This window comes from Varanus komodoensis, unplaced genomic scaffold (genome assembly GCF_004798865.1).
Source record: "Varanus komodoensis strain SLA01 unplaced genomic scaffold, ASM479886v1 scaffold59_1, whole genome shotgun sequence".
Classification (NCBI taxonomy): domain Eukaryota; kingdom Metazoa; phylum Chordata; class Lepidosauria; order Squamata; family Varanidae; genus Varanus; species Varanus komodoensis.
The window spans coordinates 644,663-663,623 of NW_025336221.1; the positions used below are offsets into that span (position 1 = coordinate 644,663).

The 18,961-nt window shown below is 42.0% G+C and overlaps 1 protein-coding gene across 7 annotated transcripts in view; it reads right to left on the minus strand.

Annotated features, from left to right (window-relative positions):
- Nucleotides 1–17,294, minus strand: part of BPTF (bromodomain PHD finger transcription factor) — an 80,776-nt gene extending 63,482 nt beyond the window's left edge. For all 7 annotated transcript variants that reach the window (XM_044449460.1, XM_044449461.1, XM_044449458.1 and 4 more), the window contains exons 1-2: nucleotides 17,068–17,294; nucleotides 3,554–4,376 (exon numbers count right to left, since the gene is read on the minus strand). In XM_044449460.1, the coding sequence (XP_044305395.1) occupies nucleotides 3,554–4,376; nucleotides 17,068–17,188 (944 nt within the window). In that variant the 5' untranslated portion in view covers nucleotides 17,189–17,294. The remainder of the gene's footprint in view (nucleotides 1–3,553; nucleotides 4,377–17,067) is intronic.
- Nucleotides 17,295–18,961: the final 1,667 nt, after the last annotated feature.

Sequence of the window (18,961 nt, forward strand, 5' to 3'; positions counted from 1 at the left end):
GATATACTTACATGAGGTTTCACTGCACGAATACACAGTGTGAAAAGCCAATATCTACAACAGAGTGTCAGTGTTCTTAAACAATTAAGAGGATTTACCACCACATTAGATAAAGCTTTTTATATATTAAATTGAAATATCTTGTTTCTTGTGAGTTTACCTGTCATTTATATAGGTAGCTAGCTTTAAAAACAACAACCTTCTGCCATAATTCTACACACAAAAAGAATGTGACAATAAAGAATTAATCTTGATCAGAATTTCAACATCTATAGCTACAAAGATTTTCTTGAAAATGTGTGGGGAATGTCTGTTGAAATCTCAGAACCTGGATTGTCAAAGGTGGCGGAGGAAGCTTTTCCATTCTTACTTCTACAGTCAGCAAACTCAGCATGCAATGTATAAATAGCCAAAAAAAAAAAAAAAAAAAAAGGAAAGATCTTTAAATCTAACAGAGAGATAATTAAACAAATCTACTCCACTGTCATAGCTTATACAGGTTCCAAAGTGTTAGTTCTTGCTGTGTAATGATTTTAGCATATAAACAGAATATACACGGCCTTGATTAAATTGTGTATCAACTCAATGCTTTCAATAAGAGAAGGGTATCTACTTTAATATGCTACCGTTCTGTTACATATATAAACATATATTTCATCCAACTAAAAATCAAGTATTTCTACAAAACACACATGAAAGCCTGGGAAATAATTTATTTTCTCTAGGCTTTTCTCTCTCTAAGTTTATCTTTAACAAACCAAAGGAAAAAGGAGGCCAAAACAGAGTCAACATTAGAAACTGAGTAAAATGAGGAAGTGGGGGTGGGGGGGGGGAATGTTGGCTGAATTCAGGTTGAAGGAAGGAGGAGCAGATTCACAGTGGAAGTGTTTGTAAAGACCAAGAAGCAGGTTCTTCAGCGAATCCTGGCTTATCAGGTGCTGGTTGTATGCTAAAGCATGCAGCCCATCTGTTCTTACTCCTGCTATCATACTTCTAAACAAACCAATAAATCAGCAATGCTGACTTGTTGATTCCAAGCAAACTAATATTCAAATTAAATATCAAAACCTGGTTTCCAATTCTAGTTTGTGAAAGGGGTGATGTAAGCCAGGTTTACTGGTTTGGACAACACTGCTGAAAACCCTTTCCGGTTTGTTTAGTGCAGGACACACAACATGGTGCTCATAAATAATAACAACAAGCCTGCTGACAGCTTTCTGAGCACATGCCAGAGCATTTTAGTCCTCCCACTGATTTATTCTCAACTCAACTTCTAATACTGGCACTGTTTCTCCTACTGCACCTTCCTGCTGGTATGAAACTTGACAGTCCCCTAAAGCAGGTATAGATAAATTGTGGCCCTATTCACAGACAGAGACATGTGTTCCAGTGCTGCCCTGACCTTCTTGACTTGAACTGGAAAGTCTGAAGAAAGGTTTTAACAAAGCTTGGTTGAATGCAGTTACAGCATTCCATACAAGTGGGAACCCAGGGTAGGCCACCTTGTAGGGCAAAAAACCTCCTAAAGCAGCATGCAACAAGCAAACACAATAAATTTCACTAATATAACTGATGTGGTAATAAAAGCATTAAAATAAAAATATTCCACAAAATGCCAGTCAAACACAGTTACAGTTACTCTTCAGACATTCTTACTCAACCCAGGAAGATCAATGGTACAGTCAAAGTATCCCCATCTCCACATCACAAGCAGGATTTTATAACAAGTGATCAGAGCTACTGATAAAGTTATTGCAGAAAAACAAGCAGGATAAACCTTCTAGAGGGAAAACCTGTCTAAGCACCATCTAACATCTCCATTAGTGAAAATGAATCAGGTAATCAATTCACTCAGAAAATGCCAAATAGCCCAACCTAAGACTGGGCAAACCCTTTTGGAATCTGTCTTTGGAATCATGCTCACCCTGCTCCTGCAAACCCAGCTGAGCCAAGAAGTCTACGAATGCTCATGGGCCCCAATGATGCCCCCTGCAGCCTTTGTTGCCCAGAATGGCTGCAGGACACACAGGGGTGCTGCAAGCAGAGGTGTCAGGTGCCATTGCCTGCAAACAAACACTGTTCATGACAGCCACTTCCATTGGGTATGGAAGAGGGACCCTGGAAGCGGGCATGCTAGGCACCATTCCTGACAACCAACCTTCTTCCTTGCTGCTGGCAGTGGTGGCGGCAGGAGCAGAAGAAGAACATTACTTGTTCAGAGTGGGGGCTGAATTCCTAGTGAGCACCCCACAAACATTGGATATGCGTGCCAGGAATTCAGACTCAGGGCTACTGTAATGTGGACCAGAGCCCAGGAAGCCAAGCCCAGGGATTCTGACGAATCCCCGCCTCCAAACAGATTCCTCACACACCCTTAACCAAACAAGCATCCTTGAAACTGGTGTAAGTTTATACTAGCTTGCCAAGCAGGATCAAGCATAACAAGCTGTCCAAGTTCCCCTGTATCCTCCCTCTATCTGATACCACTGTGCAGTTCTGCATAGCATCAGTGAGTATGCAGCACTGGCTTAAACAGCCAGATCTGGCTCCTGCCACTGTGCGGCAGGACTCACCGCACTGCTTCCTCTAACCTGTGCATTCAACCTGGCCAATCATGGCTAAAAGAAGTAGAACAGAAACCTCTACCTTTTGTTTAGAGCTACAGGTCTTCTATCCAAAGTTATAGTTTATAATAGAAGTCATACTGCTACTAACAAAGGCATTTCTTTAATCATGAAGTGCCCCTGAAAACAAGCAGCAGTAGCAATGAAAAAAATCACTCTTGAATAAGCATTTTGCAATACTTCAACATCTTACCACCACTTCAGAAAAATATAATGAAGACCTTACTGCCAGGAAAGAATCAACAACCTTTGCTGAAGGAACTGCACTGGCCACCTATTCACTTTCTAGCCAGATTTTACTACTAGTGTACAAAGCTCCGAACAACTTGGGACTAGGAGCAAATGCCCTTTTCCGTACCAATCTGCCTGGTCACTGAGTCACTGAGACCATCAGAAAAGGCTTCAGGGTAGCAGCCCAATTTCTATGGAATTCCCTGCCTCAGGAGACCCCAATACTGTGGGTTTTTTTGGCACCTGCTAAAGACAATCTTATTCTGGGAAGTCTTTTCTTACTTATCAGCCAGGGCCTTTTGATTATTTTGTTTTTAAATACTTTTAATGTATTGTTTTTACTCTTTTGTTTTAATCTGATAGTGTTTATTGCTCTGGAATCTTTTTGGACATGGAGCAGCACGAAAATACTTTTAATAAACAACACATACAAATCCATGGTCCCTGGATATTACCTGCAAAGAAAACACTGATAGCAAACAGTTTTATCAATCCAAGCAAGTTTGTCATTGGCACAGCAATATTCCTAAAGCACAAACAATAGGTTTTAAGATAATGCAACCATGTGGCTGGTATTTTTCAACAAATAAGTCAATGCAAGAAATTGTGAACCCAAATGAAACAAATATGGATGAAAAGCAGATTAGAAGGATGTATGCCAGTATGAAAATGGGCAAAGAAATGAAGCATTTACTTACACAACAATCCTCCTGTTCAGGAACCAGTATTTCCGCCTGTTTCTGTCATATCCAATAGGTTCATGTCGAATGTAGGGTTTATTTTTTTGGATTTCAGCAATACAGTCCGTTACCCCAGGCACCTTATGTGCCACACAAACTTCACACTGCCATTCATCCTCTGGTACTTCTTCAAGAGGTGGTTTCACACACTCTAAGTGGTACACAGCTGAACAAGTTTCACAGCAAAGCAAGTCCCCCAGTTTGTGACAAACTCTACAATGGTCATCATATTGTATCACACCTTCTGACATTAATTCCTCACGAGCAATGTTTGTTGTAAGAAACTGATCCACTAAAAACTGCAGAACTTTAATTTTATTCTCAACTGGTCCGTAAGGGTAGTCCTCTGCCTCTTGAAAAGGAAGAACATGATGATATTCCTTGTCACTCTCACAATATACCCGAAGAACTTCGGGCCACGTCATCCCATCTATGAAATACAATGTTGAATTAACGCTATCTTTGAGGTCAGCAGGTCCAAAGGTAGTATTCGAAGTATCTTCTTCACGTAAAACAGCTTTTAAAAGCACTATATGCATCTCCGCCATAAGTGTACACTGCTCCTGGCTTACTAAAGCAGCACAGAAGTCCTCAAAACGAAAAGGTGACAAGCGAAGGACAGTGCCAAAGTTCCGAAGTACCTCATAGATGGCAATCACATTCATAATATGCTCACTGGGCACCATTAAGTCCTCTGAGGATTTAGGTAACTCAAGAGAAGGGATGTCTTTCTCTTCCAATATTGGAGAGCGTGGACGATGCACTCTTTGTCTCCTCCTACCTATAAACAGAGAGAAAAAAGTAAGGACATGGTAAAAGGAAGTAGAAATAGCTGAACTTCCAGTTTGAACTTAATTTTCATTCATTACAATGCCACAAAGCAACTGCCCCATTCCTACAGTTTCTAAAAAATTGGAGTAAAAAAAGCTTACTTTAAAATTTCTTGCCTGGAAACAACAGGTGTTTAACTAATCTTTTACATTTTAAAAGGACAATATTGTCTCGCTATGATATGGTTGGCTCACATTAAATGGCCTGGAGTTCAGGCCACAGACCATCTTTTTCTAAAATAAAAGGTCTGAGAACGGCTAAGTGTCTGCTGTCAAAATGCACCAAGCTCCAACCATGGATAATGACTGAGTCCAGAAACAGGCTACTTTGTCTTCACTTGGTAGTTGTCAAGGAAAAGCAATACCTTGAAGGATATTTGCTTGGAAAAGGGACAGCAACCTATCTCACTTTGCACTGAGTTTTTACGGGATTTTATTTTTACCTCATAGTTCCCAGTGCCCCCCACAAGGTAGATCAGATGCAAAGTTGCCTGCAATACCTCTTGGAGGGCTAAGGGGGAAGGAGGGGGGCACAACCCACAGTGAACCCAATAATCTGTTAAGTGCACCATGGGTTATACCATGAACAAACCACACTGTGTGGTTTATTTGTAGGGTATATCATGCCAACTCACCCTTAGATTTATTTCTGTGGATATTTCTGCCCCTGCTGCATGTCAAATATTTCATATTGTAGCATAATTTAGCATTTAAATATCCCACTATCATGTTAAATCTTTTCTCACATGAATATTGAAGGCATTAAAAAAATTCAACGGATGCTTGTGCTTTGTGAGAATTCAAGGCTTAGTACAAAGAATGGAAATGTTCAAACTCCTAACAACAGTTATAGAATGAGGAATGCACAATAGTCTGGCTTCCTCCTCCTTCCTATCCCATCATACCAATCCTCTATTTCCTTTTTCTTTTCTAACTGGAATTAGACTTACATTTTCAATGACATTAATGGTAACCACTGTAGTGCACTATATGTGAGGCTGCCTCAGAAAGAGGTCCAGCAATTTCAACTGATTCAAAACAGGGCAGCAAGGTTGTTAATGAAGACTGGCTCATGAGTACTCTTTCAGCTGCATTGACTCCCAGCTGAAGTCCAGGCCCAATTCAAAGTGCTAGCATTAACATTTAGAGCTCTGAACAGTTTGCAGCCAGGTTATCTGAAGAAACACCTCATCCTTATGTATCTACCCGGGCCCTAAGGTCATCTTTTGAAGTCCTTCTCTGGGAGTCCCCTCCAAAGGAAGTAGGGGGGATGGCTACCAGAAGGGACTTTTCAGTTATGGCACCAGGCCAAAACTTTTTTATTATTCCAGTAGTTTAACAGTTAACTTTTTAATCTTAGTTTTAATACTGCAATTTATTCTGTACTGTTGCTGTACCTCTACCAATTTCATTACAACTGCTGTGGTTTTTATTGTTCATATGTTGTCCCTAACTTTGTTACATGTTTTTAACTTTTAACTTTTGTTAACCACCCAGAGAGCCTTTCGTTATTAGGCAGTATAAAAATGAAATAAATAAATAATTGTGCATCGTTCCCATTTAAAATATTTAAGAGCCCTTAAATATTTAGCACTTCCCATTCAAAAGCAGAGACCCAGATTAACTACCATTCTGGATTCAAATTCTTCCACACAAAAGACTCTTCTACTGATTGTAGGGTAGGGAGGAGATGAGAAAAAGTAGCTTAAATGCACACAGCTTCTCACTCTAAAGAAGAGACAAACCTATTGTAAATCCTTTCCCATTGATTATAATAGGCTTATCCTACAATACTGCACATGCCTATTCAAAAATAAACCCCATAGATCTCAGAGATTTAGTCCCAGAAAAGTAAGTTTAAGACTACAATCTCAATTGCTCCCAAAGTCACGTTTTTTCCACCTCCCATCCAACATAATCCACATTGTCAGATGCTTGCTTTACTGGAGTATTCTTTTGCAACTGCCAATAAGCACTTTTTTTTCCAACTTGGGAAAAAAAGAATCATGTATTTTCAGTGCCCCTATTAAGAGCTTCCTTTCTTAATCAAGTATAAAATAGAATCTCATCTGAATGTTTTCCACTGCAATAGTCACAAAATACTGCAAAGTAGTGATGTGCCTGTTATACAATTAATGTGCTGTACAATGAGAATTATTAGATTTTTCACACACTCAAGGGATCCTGAATGTTCCCGTTCTTATATTTTAGAATGCTATCCTTAAATTATTGAACTTGCATTTTAATTTGAGAAAGTCATTCAGCTGAAACTAAGATATTGACAGTACAGAACTTTTAATAAAGACTTTCAAGAGATAAAGCATCATGATCCATTTCAAGTTGTTATTCCTCCCAGAACTGGCAACAGCAGTGGCAAATTATTTGAATTTTTCATTTCCTTAGCAGAGTGAAAGAGAGCCATCACATCTTCTATTCAAGATTCTGAATCAGGTGTTCCAACAATCAAACTAAACTGTTACCTCAAATGTCATGTTACTTTCTTTCCCAAATGTTGCCAAGTTCCAGTCCAGGAGATAGGTGGAGGTGTGGGTACACACTTATATAATTATTGCCACTTGAAGGAAAACCTATCTCCAACAATCTTCTTCAATGTAACACGCTCAACAAAATGATTAGATCAGGCTAATGCTTAAGATAATAAAGAAACATGCACACAAAAGACACGGAGCATGGCACTTTGAACATTGGTTTTTGTTTTTTGCTGTGGAAAAGACAGCACAGTCACTGAAGTGAGAAGTTGCTTGCTTCTTTCACAGTATAAACTGCTGTAGCAAAATCTGAAATGAATTCACCTAGCTTCAGCAAACTGCAGACAGGAAATCTGTTCATTTTAGTTTCTATCACTCTCTTATTTTTCCAGTGTGAAATGGCATTTCTCCCATTCCATATAAGATGTTTTTAAATCTACACAAAAAGTCACATACTTATCCTAATGCATGCATTTTTCAACGTAATTTTGCCAAATGTAAGTATTTTGTAAGCAAATTTCCACAGTATAACACATTTTGTCCACTATGTTCCTTAATATGTACATTTTTGTGGCTACCTTCCTGTAATATATGCATTTTTGTATGTATTTTTTTGTTGGAACACTGTATCCCAAAATTTGCTGTAGGAATTTTGAAGAATAACTGTGCTCTTAAAAATATGCATACTAGTTTGAAAGAGAAAAGATAGGTAGAATAAATTTCCCCCCTAGGCATGCTATTTCTGTACCTTTGAGCCATAGATGCATTTCAAAATCTACATCCATACAAGCTGGACATTTCTGCTTGCCTCTTCACTGGTGAAGGGAACTTTATTACTGACTGTGCATGGAATTAAGTCACAGTACTATATATATTTAAATGTTGCATTTTGGAGAAAAAGAAATGTTAAGCAGTACACAGCTTGCCCTGGATTATGATACGCATTAAACTCTTTCTCTTTTGTGGAAGCTATGTGTGCATATTTTATACACTGTTTCTGCTGTCAAAAAGCTGCCTCAGTTACAGAACTCTGATGCAGTATCCATTTGAACATGAAAAGGTCTTCCATTTCCAGTTGTTCTGCTGCTGTTATAAAAGGAACCAAGCACAAGAAATGATATGTAAGACAGATGCACATCCAAAGATTAAATGCTTTTCAATACAAATTTCCCTTCTGGTATTGATGCAGCAGCCTAACAACCAGATGTGAAAGGAACTTCCATATTAAGATAGCAGCACGTGTTGTGGCATCCAAAGACTCTTTGAAGAAGTGAGGTGGGTTTTTCTGGAAAATGTTGAATTGGGAAGTTTTCCAGGAAACCTCTCCAATGCAAATTGGATCGACTTTCATAGGTTTATTTGCATAGGAACATTTTCTGATGCTCAAGAAGACCTAATTTAGTATGTTGTTAACTGTACTTAGTCAACAAAAAAACTTAAAAAAAAAGTAGTCTGTGGTAATTTGTTGGCTCAATACACAAGGATTTGACCTGAAATAATCGAAAGGTGGAATTTAATGGGATTTAAAAGTTGTATTACATAGCCTTTTTTACTGGAATACACATATAATTTAAAAATAATAGTATGTGCTTCCCTTACATGGTTTACATTTCAAGAAAAAAGCAAACATATGAAAACTTATCCTACTCATGGCAGACTGTATACAAGCCTCCAAATTCAGAGGCATATGAGCATCCAATAGAACATGGGTCCTCAAACTACGGCCCGCAGGCTAGATCCGGCCCGCCTCAGAGGTTTTGGACTCACCGCACCTGCGCCCGGTGGGAGCTTGCTCATGTGAAGATTGTTTTGGAGAAAACCATCTCCAAGCAAGCACGCCCCCGCCTCGCTGCACGCCGCCCCCGCCCCCTCACGAGCCCACATCCACTGCCAGGACCTTCCACCTGGCCCCCTGCTGAAAAAGTCTGAGGACCCCTGCAATAGAAGGAAGGAGGCATGGCAGGCACCTCTGTCATCACACCTTGCATCCTGCATTTCATCTAATGTAGATTTAGGGATGGTGAAGGAAGGAGGCTGAGTGCTGACTGGGAATAGCGCAGCTCCACTGCTCCAGCCTCCTCCCCTTTAGGAGTAGAGGAGCAGCATATAAATGCAATATTCATGTGCGCACCCCCACAGATATTTGTTTAACAAGTATTTAAAAATATTTTAAAGTAGTTGGGTAAGGGTCCACTATTACAAGCACTGTTTTATCATTCATGTGAAGTACCAGCATTAAGGAGGCTCAGGGTTCACTCAACCACCACTCCAGGTCATATCCTGAAATTATTTAGAGGTTATTTTGGATTACCAGATGGAAGCAATGTAATGGGCTAACTCAAGGAGTTTTTGTTGCTTGGGTCAAAGCCGCAAATGATGCCCCTCAAACTCTTAGTCAAAGTGCAGAATACTGAAGACGGCCATGTTACTTTCCCCACAGAGGTAAAAACACCCCCATAAGCACTTCTCTATAGCAGTTAAAATACAATGTTAAAAAATAACAAATTTGATGCTCTTTCATGGAAGTTGCCTCATTTTACCTATTCTAAGGCTAGGCCTAAACATTTCCACAGAAATAGTCCAATGATATTATAATTAATATGACCCAAATGGTAATTCATATATTTTTCCACTGTTAATGGCTTCATTGTAATCTATGCATGGGTGCTCCTCAATCTGGGGCTTCTGCTGAATATCAGTCCCTTCCACTCATGGAGGAGCAAGCTGGATCCAACTCACTGAAGACTACAAATAAACTTGTTTTGTGTGGATTCTTAAGATATTTGGGGGAAAAACACTCTAGTATGCAATAATTTCACAAAACACGAAGTGAAGATCTAAAACACCAATGAAAGATAGGGTACACAATGGAAAGGAGCCCTAAACATTCAAATGCATAAACTGGCTTTCAACAATTAGGGGGTAAATAAGGAATGGTATCTTTGAAATGCTTCCGGAAAAATGCGCTTCACAGTAATTCCTAGAGACAAACACTGGCCTAGCAACAAACTGATCAGATCCACTGATATGGCAGAGACAAGGTGGCTACATTTGAAAAGCACAATAAACCACAGAATATTATGATGGAAATGAACCATATTTGCCCTGGGGTTCCCCTGCATTCTTCTGCTGTGGCTACAAGGAAAAGATTGGAAGCTTCTGCTACCATTTTTGATTAGCCATTATTTTTGCTTGAAACAAACTACCTTCATATCTCATTGTTTCAAGTTTGCTTGTTTCAAGAAAATATAGTCAAGAGTAACCACAATTTGATAGGCTTTGACAGCACTGACAAGATAGAATTAATCAAATGCCAAAATGAACACTTTCAAACTACTTGCAGCTATGATGGAAGAACAAAGGGGATGCAGAAATTCAGGATCAGGCTCATCTCATTTCTATCACTATAAATTACAGTTTTATCTTAATAACTACACACAGCTAATACCTAACTGCGGTTAATGCTAACTCTGTTAAAACCTCAAATGCATTATGGTTTAACTTGCTAACCTATGGCTTTGCTCACTCTTCCTACCCAAATAATAAACACAGTGTACTTATTGCTAAATTTAGGTTTAAATTATTTTAAAATAATTCTGTTTTTATCAATTCTATTGAAACACATATTATGAACCTTTTATTGTATACACCTTTTATTGTTTTAATCTTGTTTGGCAGCCTGAAAGGGTTCCACCTTTAAAGGCATCTAGAAACAATTTTAGACATACACACTCTTGATAGCATCACATTTGTCAAAGATATGATATGTGGCAAACCAAGAAAGGATTTTCAATACTGGCACCCCTACTGCAGAATTCCCCCCATATGTTGGATCAGAATCCTACAGTGCCACAAGATCTATTTATTCCATTTATTCAGCCAGTCTTTCATTGAATCTATGTCCTGTGCTTTATATATTACTATTTACTTGTTATGTGTTCTCGTCTGTGTTACTGACAGTTTGATAATCTTATTTTATTTCATTTAATTACCCTGTTTGGGTTTATTTTATAATGAAATATATTTATAATAAATAAAATGCATGTCCAAATGTTTGATCTTGTTCCTTTTAGACATACAAGTGTGACAAAATCAAACATAATTAATTTTTTTAAAAAATGTTTTGTTATTAAGTTTCAAGAGCCAGATGTTCCACAGAAGTTATCTAATCCAACCCCTGCTAAGTGGAGGAACTTCAAAGCAGAACACACCTACACATCCCTGAAAAGACAGCCATCAAGACTGTTTAAATTCCTCCAAGGAGGAGAGGCAGCCTTTCTACTCCCAAACAGCTCATACAATTAGGACATTTCTTCAAATATTTAGCTGTAATCTGCTTCCCTAAATTTTCTACCCATTGAGTCTAGTTTTGTCCTCTAGAGCAGTGGTTTTCAACCTTTCCACCGCTGGTGACTGGCAAAAACAGGAAAACCACCTTGGGGATTACTGAGGCAGAAACAAAAAGTACAATACTCATAATACAGTATTCTGTGCATTAGTTTCCAAACAATATTCCAAAAAGGGGAAAGAAAGAACAAAGGAATGAAAGAAAAGAAAAAGAAAATTCTCCAAAACAACCGGAAACTGAGCAACAAAAAATGCCAACAAAAGAACAAAATACCAAAATTAGTGCAGTGTGACTCCCAGCTGGCTCCCACCAAGTCTCTTCCCTCCCTGGCTGCACACCCTCTACGAAGGCAATGCCAACTGATGGTGGAGCACAGACAGCCCCTGTTCTGGTCTGCAGCAAGTGGGATGTGCCCCCCCCCCACAGACCGGCAGGCAATGTCCCATGGACCAGCTCCAATTCACAGACCAGTGCTTGAAAACCACTGCTCTAGAGAACAAAGTACACATCTACTCCATCTTCTACATGACTGTCCTTCATAGATTAAGAAAGCTATCATACATCAGCTGTTAAAACTTCTCTTCTCTAGGTTAAACACACCCAGCTCTTTCAACCTTTGTTAGAACTTGGGTTTTCAGACTCCTTATCATCCTAGTTATCCTCCTTTGGACCCTTCCTGTATTTGAACCTTTGCATTTTTGGAACAAAATGAAGTACATTACATTTATCTCTGCTCAATTTCATCATGTTTATTTCCATCCAGTGTTCCATCTGTCAAAATGGTCCATGGTATTAGCTATCCCTCTCAGACCCAGGTCACCTGCATATTTGATAAGCATACCCAGTATGACTTTATATAAGGCATTTATATCAATGTTGAACAGCGGTAAGAGGAAAATGGAGCCCTGGAGCCATCCACTCAAGGCTTCCCTCCAGAATAACACGTGGCCATAACAAATACTTCCTAGGCACTGTTATTCAACTAGCTGTGGGCCCACCCAAGATTAATATAATCCATTGCATATTTTGCCATCTTCTCAGAAAGTATATCATGGCAAGCCCTGCTGAATGCTTCACTGAAGTCAAAATATACTGGAACCACATCACTCTACCAAACGAACAGCTAACCAAAAATGAGGCAAGGCTGGCCTAGTGAGATTAATGCTTTATGCTGATTCTTCATAATCAATGCATTATTTTCCAGGTGTTCACACAACAATCACTTGTTAATCTGTTCTAGAATGTTGCCAAGTGCTGACATTAGACTGACTAGTCTGTAGTTTCCAGTATCTATCTTTCCCATCCCTTTTGACAAGATGGATATTTGGTCATCTCCAAACTAGTATCTCATTTATTCTCCTGTCTTTCCAAAATTTTACAGATAGCATCTATAAAATAACACCTGCAAACTCTTTTCAGCACCTTGCAATGTAATTTATCTAGTCTTGGTAATCAGAACTAATTTAAAGTAGTTAGATGTTCTTCAATCATTTCTTTCCCTATATTAGATAGCAAGACCTCTTTTTATACTTTAATCTATGTATCCCAGGTTGAACTTAATTCCTCTTGCTGGAGAAAACTGAGGCAAAACAGGAAAGAATAGTCACTCCTTCTCCCAGTAAACCATTAAGACTTCTTCATCTTCCCCAAGAACTAAATCTAGCCTATTTACCTTCCTGTTCCAGCAGCTTCTCAGCTTTACCCATATTTACAGATTCAAACTATTCTATTGTACTCATCCTTAGCTGTGTGTCACTTGTTTATATGCTTATAATTCACCTATTTAAAAGCTCTTGAAATGATATAATGTTCATTAAGACAATCAAAATATTTAAGTAAAACTATTTGAAAGAAGTCTCAGTTTAATTGTACTGCTGCTTTTTGCATTTTGTTTCTGAACACACCTAACACATAGCAGGTTCCAACATTTTCCTAATATTTGGATCCAGCATACTACAACAGCTCAGATTATGAAATTGCCTTGCCTGGAGAACTGACTACCTTCTAAACTGTAAGCTTTTTGCTGGGCCATCAAGATTGTGGAATTTTGCTGGGCTTTTGAGGTGATATGATTGGTGTTCCTCTGGCTTTCTTGTAGTATATTTGCTTAGCAATGTGTCTTTGTTTTTATTGTTGTGTTTTAATTGTTGGTTATTTCTTAGCTGAGTCAGGGTGACTTAAAATTCACTGAAGCAGCTACCAGTTGGGTATTCACAAAGGGACTGAAAGGGATAAGAGAAACACACAAAAGGCTTGCAGAGCAATTAACTGAGTATGGTTACCCAAGAGGCAAAAACAGAAGAGTAACTAGGAGCATATAGTATTTCCAGTGGCATTTATGTCATGTGTGATAGCATCTAGGTGGATAGCTAAATTTGAAAAAATTCCTAATGAATACAGGATTCATGAAGACTGAAGACAATTTCACTTCTGCAACAAAACCTAGATAGGCGGTTTACTGGGCCTCAAAAGAGTGCCTGACAAAAGTTGAAGCCACACATAGCATTGCTAATCTTAGTTCTAACCAAAATGATATTATAAATGCCAGGCAATATGTGCCTATGTAATCAAATACTGGAAGGCTGCTCGCTTTTGGCACTTCTGTGTTATGTGACTGTAGTACATACCACTGTGGGTGGAGTTTTCCAGCAAAAATGACTGACGCTTCGTTAGTTAATTCTGACCTGGGTGACAAGTAACAATCACTGTGGACAAAGCGCCAGCCAGAGTCATTATGGCAGCCCACTTTTCTACCTTAATGCCATTTGCCAAGGGGCCCCTGATAAGGATTACTGAAATCCTACAGCATGGCAATGAAATATTTATCTTATTTGAGAAGAGGTTTGGTGCAAGAGCAGCAAACTTGTAGACCTCAAGACCTTAGAATCTGAACCATATCAGTCTCCCAAGGCCACTCCCTCACCTGATTCCACCCCACAGCAGGCTGCCTCATATTTGACTGCCTCTCAGTCAGCATCTCTGTCTCACTCATTCCCCTGAGGGAGGCAGATAACACTGACTAGGCAGGCAGGCTCACACAGGGATGCTGGCTAAAGATGCTCTTGCTGCCACTCTCCATGGTGGTACATATACTTTCCTGTGCCTAGCGAACACCTCTCTCTCAAGGGAAAAAAAAGGGAGAACGAGACTCTGATCAAGAGGCAGGCTTTATTTCCATGCTGTGCCGCTTTTGTAGCATGCAGAACAGTAGAAAAGCAAACTGCCCAAGAAGAAAAGGAACAACTTCTTCTATGGGCAGTGTCTGCTTTCCTTTTCTGCTGCAGATTGCAAAGAAGGCTCCCTTTCAGAGTGCACAGCACAGTACACATAAAGAGGAGGGTGCCTGTGTGCTTGGGCAGTGCTGCCCACTTTGGGCTTTGTCACCATTCACTACCGGTATGTGAACCTCCTGAGAGAAAAATGTCTCTACCTCTGGTTTGGAGCCTCATAGGAAGTTAGCTTTATTAAACTCTTCCATCCTTGCACATTAACAGCCGGTAAACAACTGCAAGTACAATGAAAACACATGCTTGTGAAACTCTTGACTTTCTATGATAACATTTTAGCTTTCTGTACATAGGAAAGGTTACTACTAAGTGATTACCTTTAGAAAGCAAAACATAATTCTCCAGCATTTTTAAACAACCCCAATCTGCTAACTGAAGAGAAGCATTCAACAGACTTGCACATTTCATCTCCTCTCTCTCCACACATGAATTCCCCCTCCACCAGCAAGCATTTCTGCTAACCCTCGTTGCTTTTAACCATGACTGAGACTCTCGCGTGAAAGCATTAGCAAAGCTTGTTAATGCTTCACAAGCTTTGCTCCACTTGCATATGAAGTGTGGGGATGAAACTCGTAAGGCACACCACAGTCAGGCAACTGAAGAGTATTACATCTCCATCGAGCCATGCCTGTAAAAGGCTCAGGAGAATGAGGTTTACCAAGGCAAAGATTCTCATAGTACCACTGCTTAGAATTATTAGCTACTACAGTTGACATATTAAGAATTGTTTACAACACCTTAGTCTTTTAGCACTTTACAAAAACATTTTAATAGTGCATATTCTAAGATGTCAGCGCTAAATGAGTGCACAAAGTAGGTCAACAGGTGGAGGCAATATCTGCAGCTGGCATATCATGGCGACCAATCGATTTGGCTGCCCAAAAGTCTCACTGTACAAGCATCTCTGGCCAGCCAGGTCAGAAGCAGTTTTGGAAGAGTGTTTCAATAGGAAAAAAAGGAGGCAGAAGAGGCCAGCATGTGAGCTATTGTGAGGCCTCTCTTGCCTTCTTTCCTCCCTTTCTGAAACATCTCTAGAAGGATCAAAAAGCCCAACTAGCAAAAAATACAGGGAAGCAAAGATCAAGTTCAGCAGCTTACAATCATCGAGGACACAAACCACAGCCTTGCATCCTAAAAGTGCATAAATTATGAAGGTTTCCTTGGATCAAAAAATCCAATTATCCTGGATATTTAAAATTTGTTAGTGCTACAAAATAATTATTTTGCCAGTCTAAGATCAGGGTGAAAGAAAAACCATAAATGATAAGAAAAAAACCCTCCCATATTCAATTAATTCAGATCTGATGAAATAGTTCAGGATGAACGCTTGATTTTATAACATTTCCTAACAATAAATGGAAAGGTTGCAAAAATGCACAGTAATGCCACTTTCTCAAAGTTTGATAAAGCTACTGTCCTCAGCATATTCTGTAAAATATTTCAGCATGTCACAGTTTTCCAAGTCAAACTGACTGATCACTGAATTGTCTTCTCAGCATATTATCTTATAATATTTGGGTCCTGATCCTGATATTTACATACTTTCTAAATAGTTACAAAAAGTTTGCTTTCATGCCAACTCAATATAGTTAAGTACCTGAGATCTCATATATTTCACTTAATCAACATTGCAGTACTACACAGGACACTCATAAATAAATACTATCGCATTCAGTAAGGTTTATTCTGGATAAGTGAGTATTACAGAGTCAGCCTACTTGTTTTTTTTATTACAGTTTGAAGTCGAGCACCATCCATACTACGATTAAAATCCTAGATGAGGCATACAACATTAATGTCTAAAAATGGAATAATATAATTGTTAATTGTTAATCTAGCCACAGAATAATTTATAAAACAAATAGCTAATGCAGACAGCTAAAAAGTCTTTTTAACAAAAATGGTTAAACTTGAAATAAATTAGTAATCCATAGAAGCTTTTTAAATAAGGTGTATTAAAATCATTAGCAGAAAATAGATTTACACATGACATTTAAATGATAAGCACTTTCACTAACATTTAATACAGGTTCTCCTCTGAATGCACTTTTTTCCCTACATTTAATAAACCTAGACGTGTGCAAAATCAAGCATCCACAGAATACTTTTCTGCTTACAGAGGTCATCTAGATGCAGCATACCCCTCCTTTCCCCAAGTGCTTTTTCCCCCTGCAGATCTGCCGCTATTGTATTATACACATGTTCCCACCAGGATCTTGCCCTATTTTTGCAGGGAGTCCCTTCCTATTATTTCCCTTCTCCGTGTATGTTTGCTTGCACACGATCATCACCCTCCGCTGATGTGCACATCCCTGTTGTTGTGCTTGAGCATCGCCTAATTCACTTCCCCTCCCTCTTCACTCGCACGTCTGTAAACATCCCTTTGCCCCTTAGAAAGCCTTTCCCCCACCTCGCCCGTGCCGTATGTACAAGTCCGACTGGCTGGAGGGGACGCGGGGGGCGGCCCTGCTCCCCCAGATACTTTCCCCCACCCCCACCCCACACAAATACCCCGTACCTGGGGTGCTGCTATAGGTGCTGTGGCTCCTGAAGCTGCTCTCAGTGCAATAGCTGGCATCGTCCTCGTCTTCCATCTCTTCGGGGTAATCGGAGTCATCGTCGTCCTCCTCTTCTTCCATGACCGCCTCCTCTTCCTCGGAGTCCTGCTTCTCCTCCGGGTCTCCTTCCTCGTCTTCGTCGGACACCACGCTCTCGTCCTCCTCCTCCTCCTCACTCTCATGATCGTCGTACACGACTTTGCTGCTGCTCCTCCTGGAAGAAGCAGCAGCGGCAGCCCTGCCTTGGCTGCCGCTGCTGCTGCGACTGCCTCCGCCTCCTCCTCCCACCGTGGCTGCCGCCGCCGCCGCCGCCACTCCAGCCCTGCCCCTGCCCCTACCGCTACTGCCTCCCCCACCAGGGGTGCTGCTGCTGCTGCCGCCACCTCCCTTCCTCCTGCCGCCCCCCCTGGGGGTGGAGGAGATGGATGAGGAAGAGGAGGCCTGGGCAGCCCCGACCCCCCTCGGCCTGGGCCCTACAGCCCCGGCCGCCTGGGCCGAGGCCGCCCACCTGCCCCGGCTGCTGCCCCGTAGTCGGGACCTCAGCCCCCCGATGGGGCCCGGTGGGGCGGGCGGAGCCGGGGTGCTCGCCCGAGCGGGGGCAGCCGCAGGCTGCTGGTGCTTGGGCGGCCTGCCTCGCCGGCCCCGCATCGCTGGGCGCTGGCCGGGGGTGGGGGAGAGAAGGAGCGGGCTGGGCAGAGGCTAGCGAGGGCACTCGGGCTCCGGGCGGGCGGCTGCGGGGGAGCTCCCCCCGCGCTCAGAGTTCTGGGCCAGGGAGGGGCGCCGCCGAGTTGCGAGGGCCGAGGGCTCAATCCGAATCGCCGGCGTCCCGCTCCGGATCGCCACCGGCCGCCATCTTGTTTCTTCGTCTCTGCCTCGGATCGCTCCGCTCTGACTGGGGGAAGCGGCGGCGGCGGCAGGCCCTGAGCGCCTCACGTGACCTGCCTGCACGGTGCGCGGAGCGCCGCCAGGGGGCGCCGCAGGACAGCGACCGGCTCCGGCTGCCGCCTCCTGAGCGCTGGCGCCCCGGTCGAGGTGGCGAGCCCAGCAGGGCGCGCCTCCATCCTCCGAGGAAGCAGCATCCCCGCGAGCGGGCGAGCCTCGGACACCTGTTCCCGCGCGGCCCGCCACCGCGCCCCTCTCCCCTCCCTCCGCACACACGGGCACGCCGCGAACTCGGTGTCAGCCGCAGCCGGAATTACCCGTGTGTGTATCTGTGTAAATAGCCATCGCTCATTTACATGTGCTAATTCACTTGTGTCAATCAAATCGGAAGCTGCCCTTTGCGTCTGTGCCTTTAAATGGCCAAAGCAAGTCAGGCCGGTTTTTAAACGGCTAGTTCGGCACTTTATCCACTTCCCGCCGTACTTCTCTGCCTCTATAGCAACCTTTAAGAGAGCGGCCTTGCTTAGCTGACCCTGCCCCATCCAGCATGGTTAGCTGCAGTGCTCCCGAGCCCCCCTCGCGGGGAAGCAGTTCCCTTTCTCGTAGGGCTGCTTAGCTGGCCTCTCCTTGCCACCCCATCCTCCTGTAGGAGACACCTCTTAAGAGGAAGACAGGGGAGCCATGGCTTCAGGCCTGGCCCTGTCATTAGGCCAGGCAAGGCAGCAGGTGCTGGAAGAAATCTGTGGGCCATGCTGCCTGTCCTGGCCCCCTAAGCTTAGCAAGTGGCGGCAGATGCTGTCTCACTGGCAGCACTGAAGGAGGATGGCCCTGCTGCCCCGCAGCTTTCACACGTGCAATGGAAGGGGGCACCGAGGGGGCAGATTGCTTTGGGCCAGCTCTGTGCGTCTCCCAGACGGTGTTGGATTGTAGATCCCATAAACTCCAGTCGGCCTGGGCAATGGTCAGAAATGG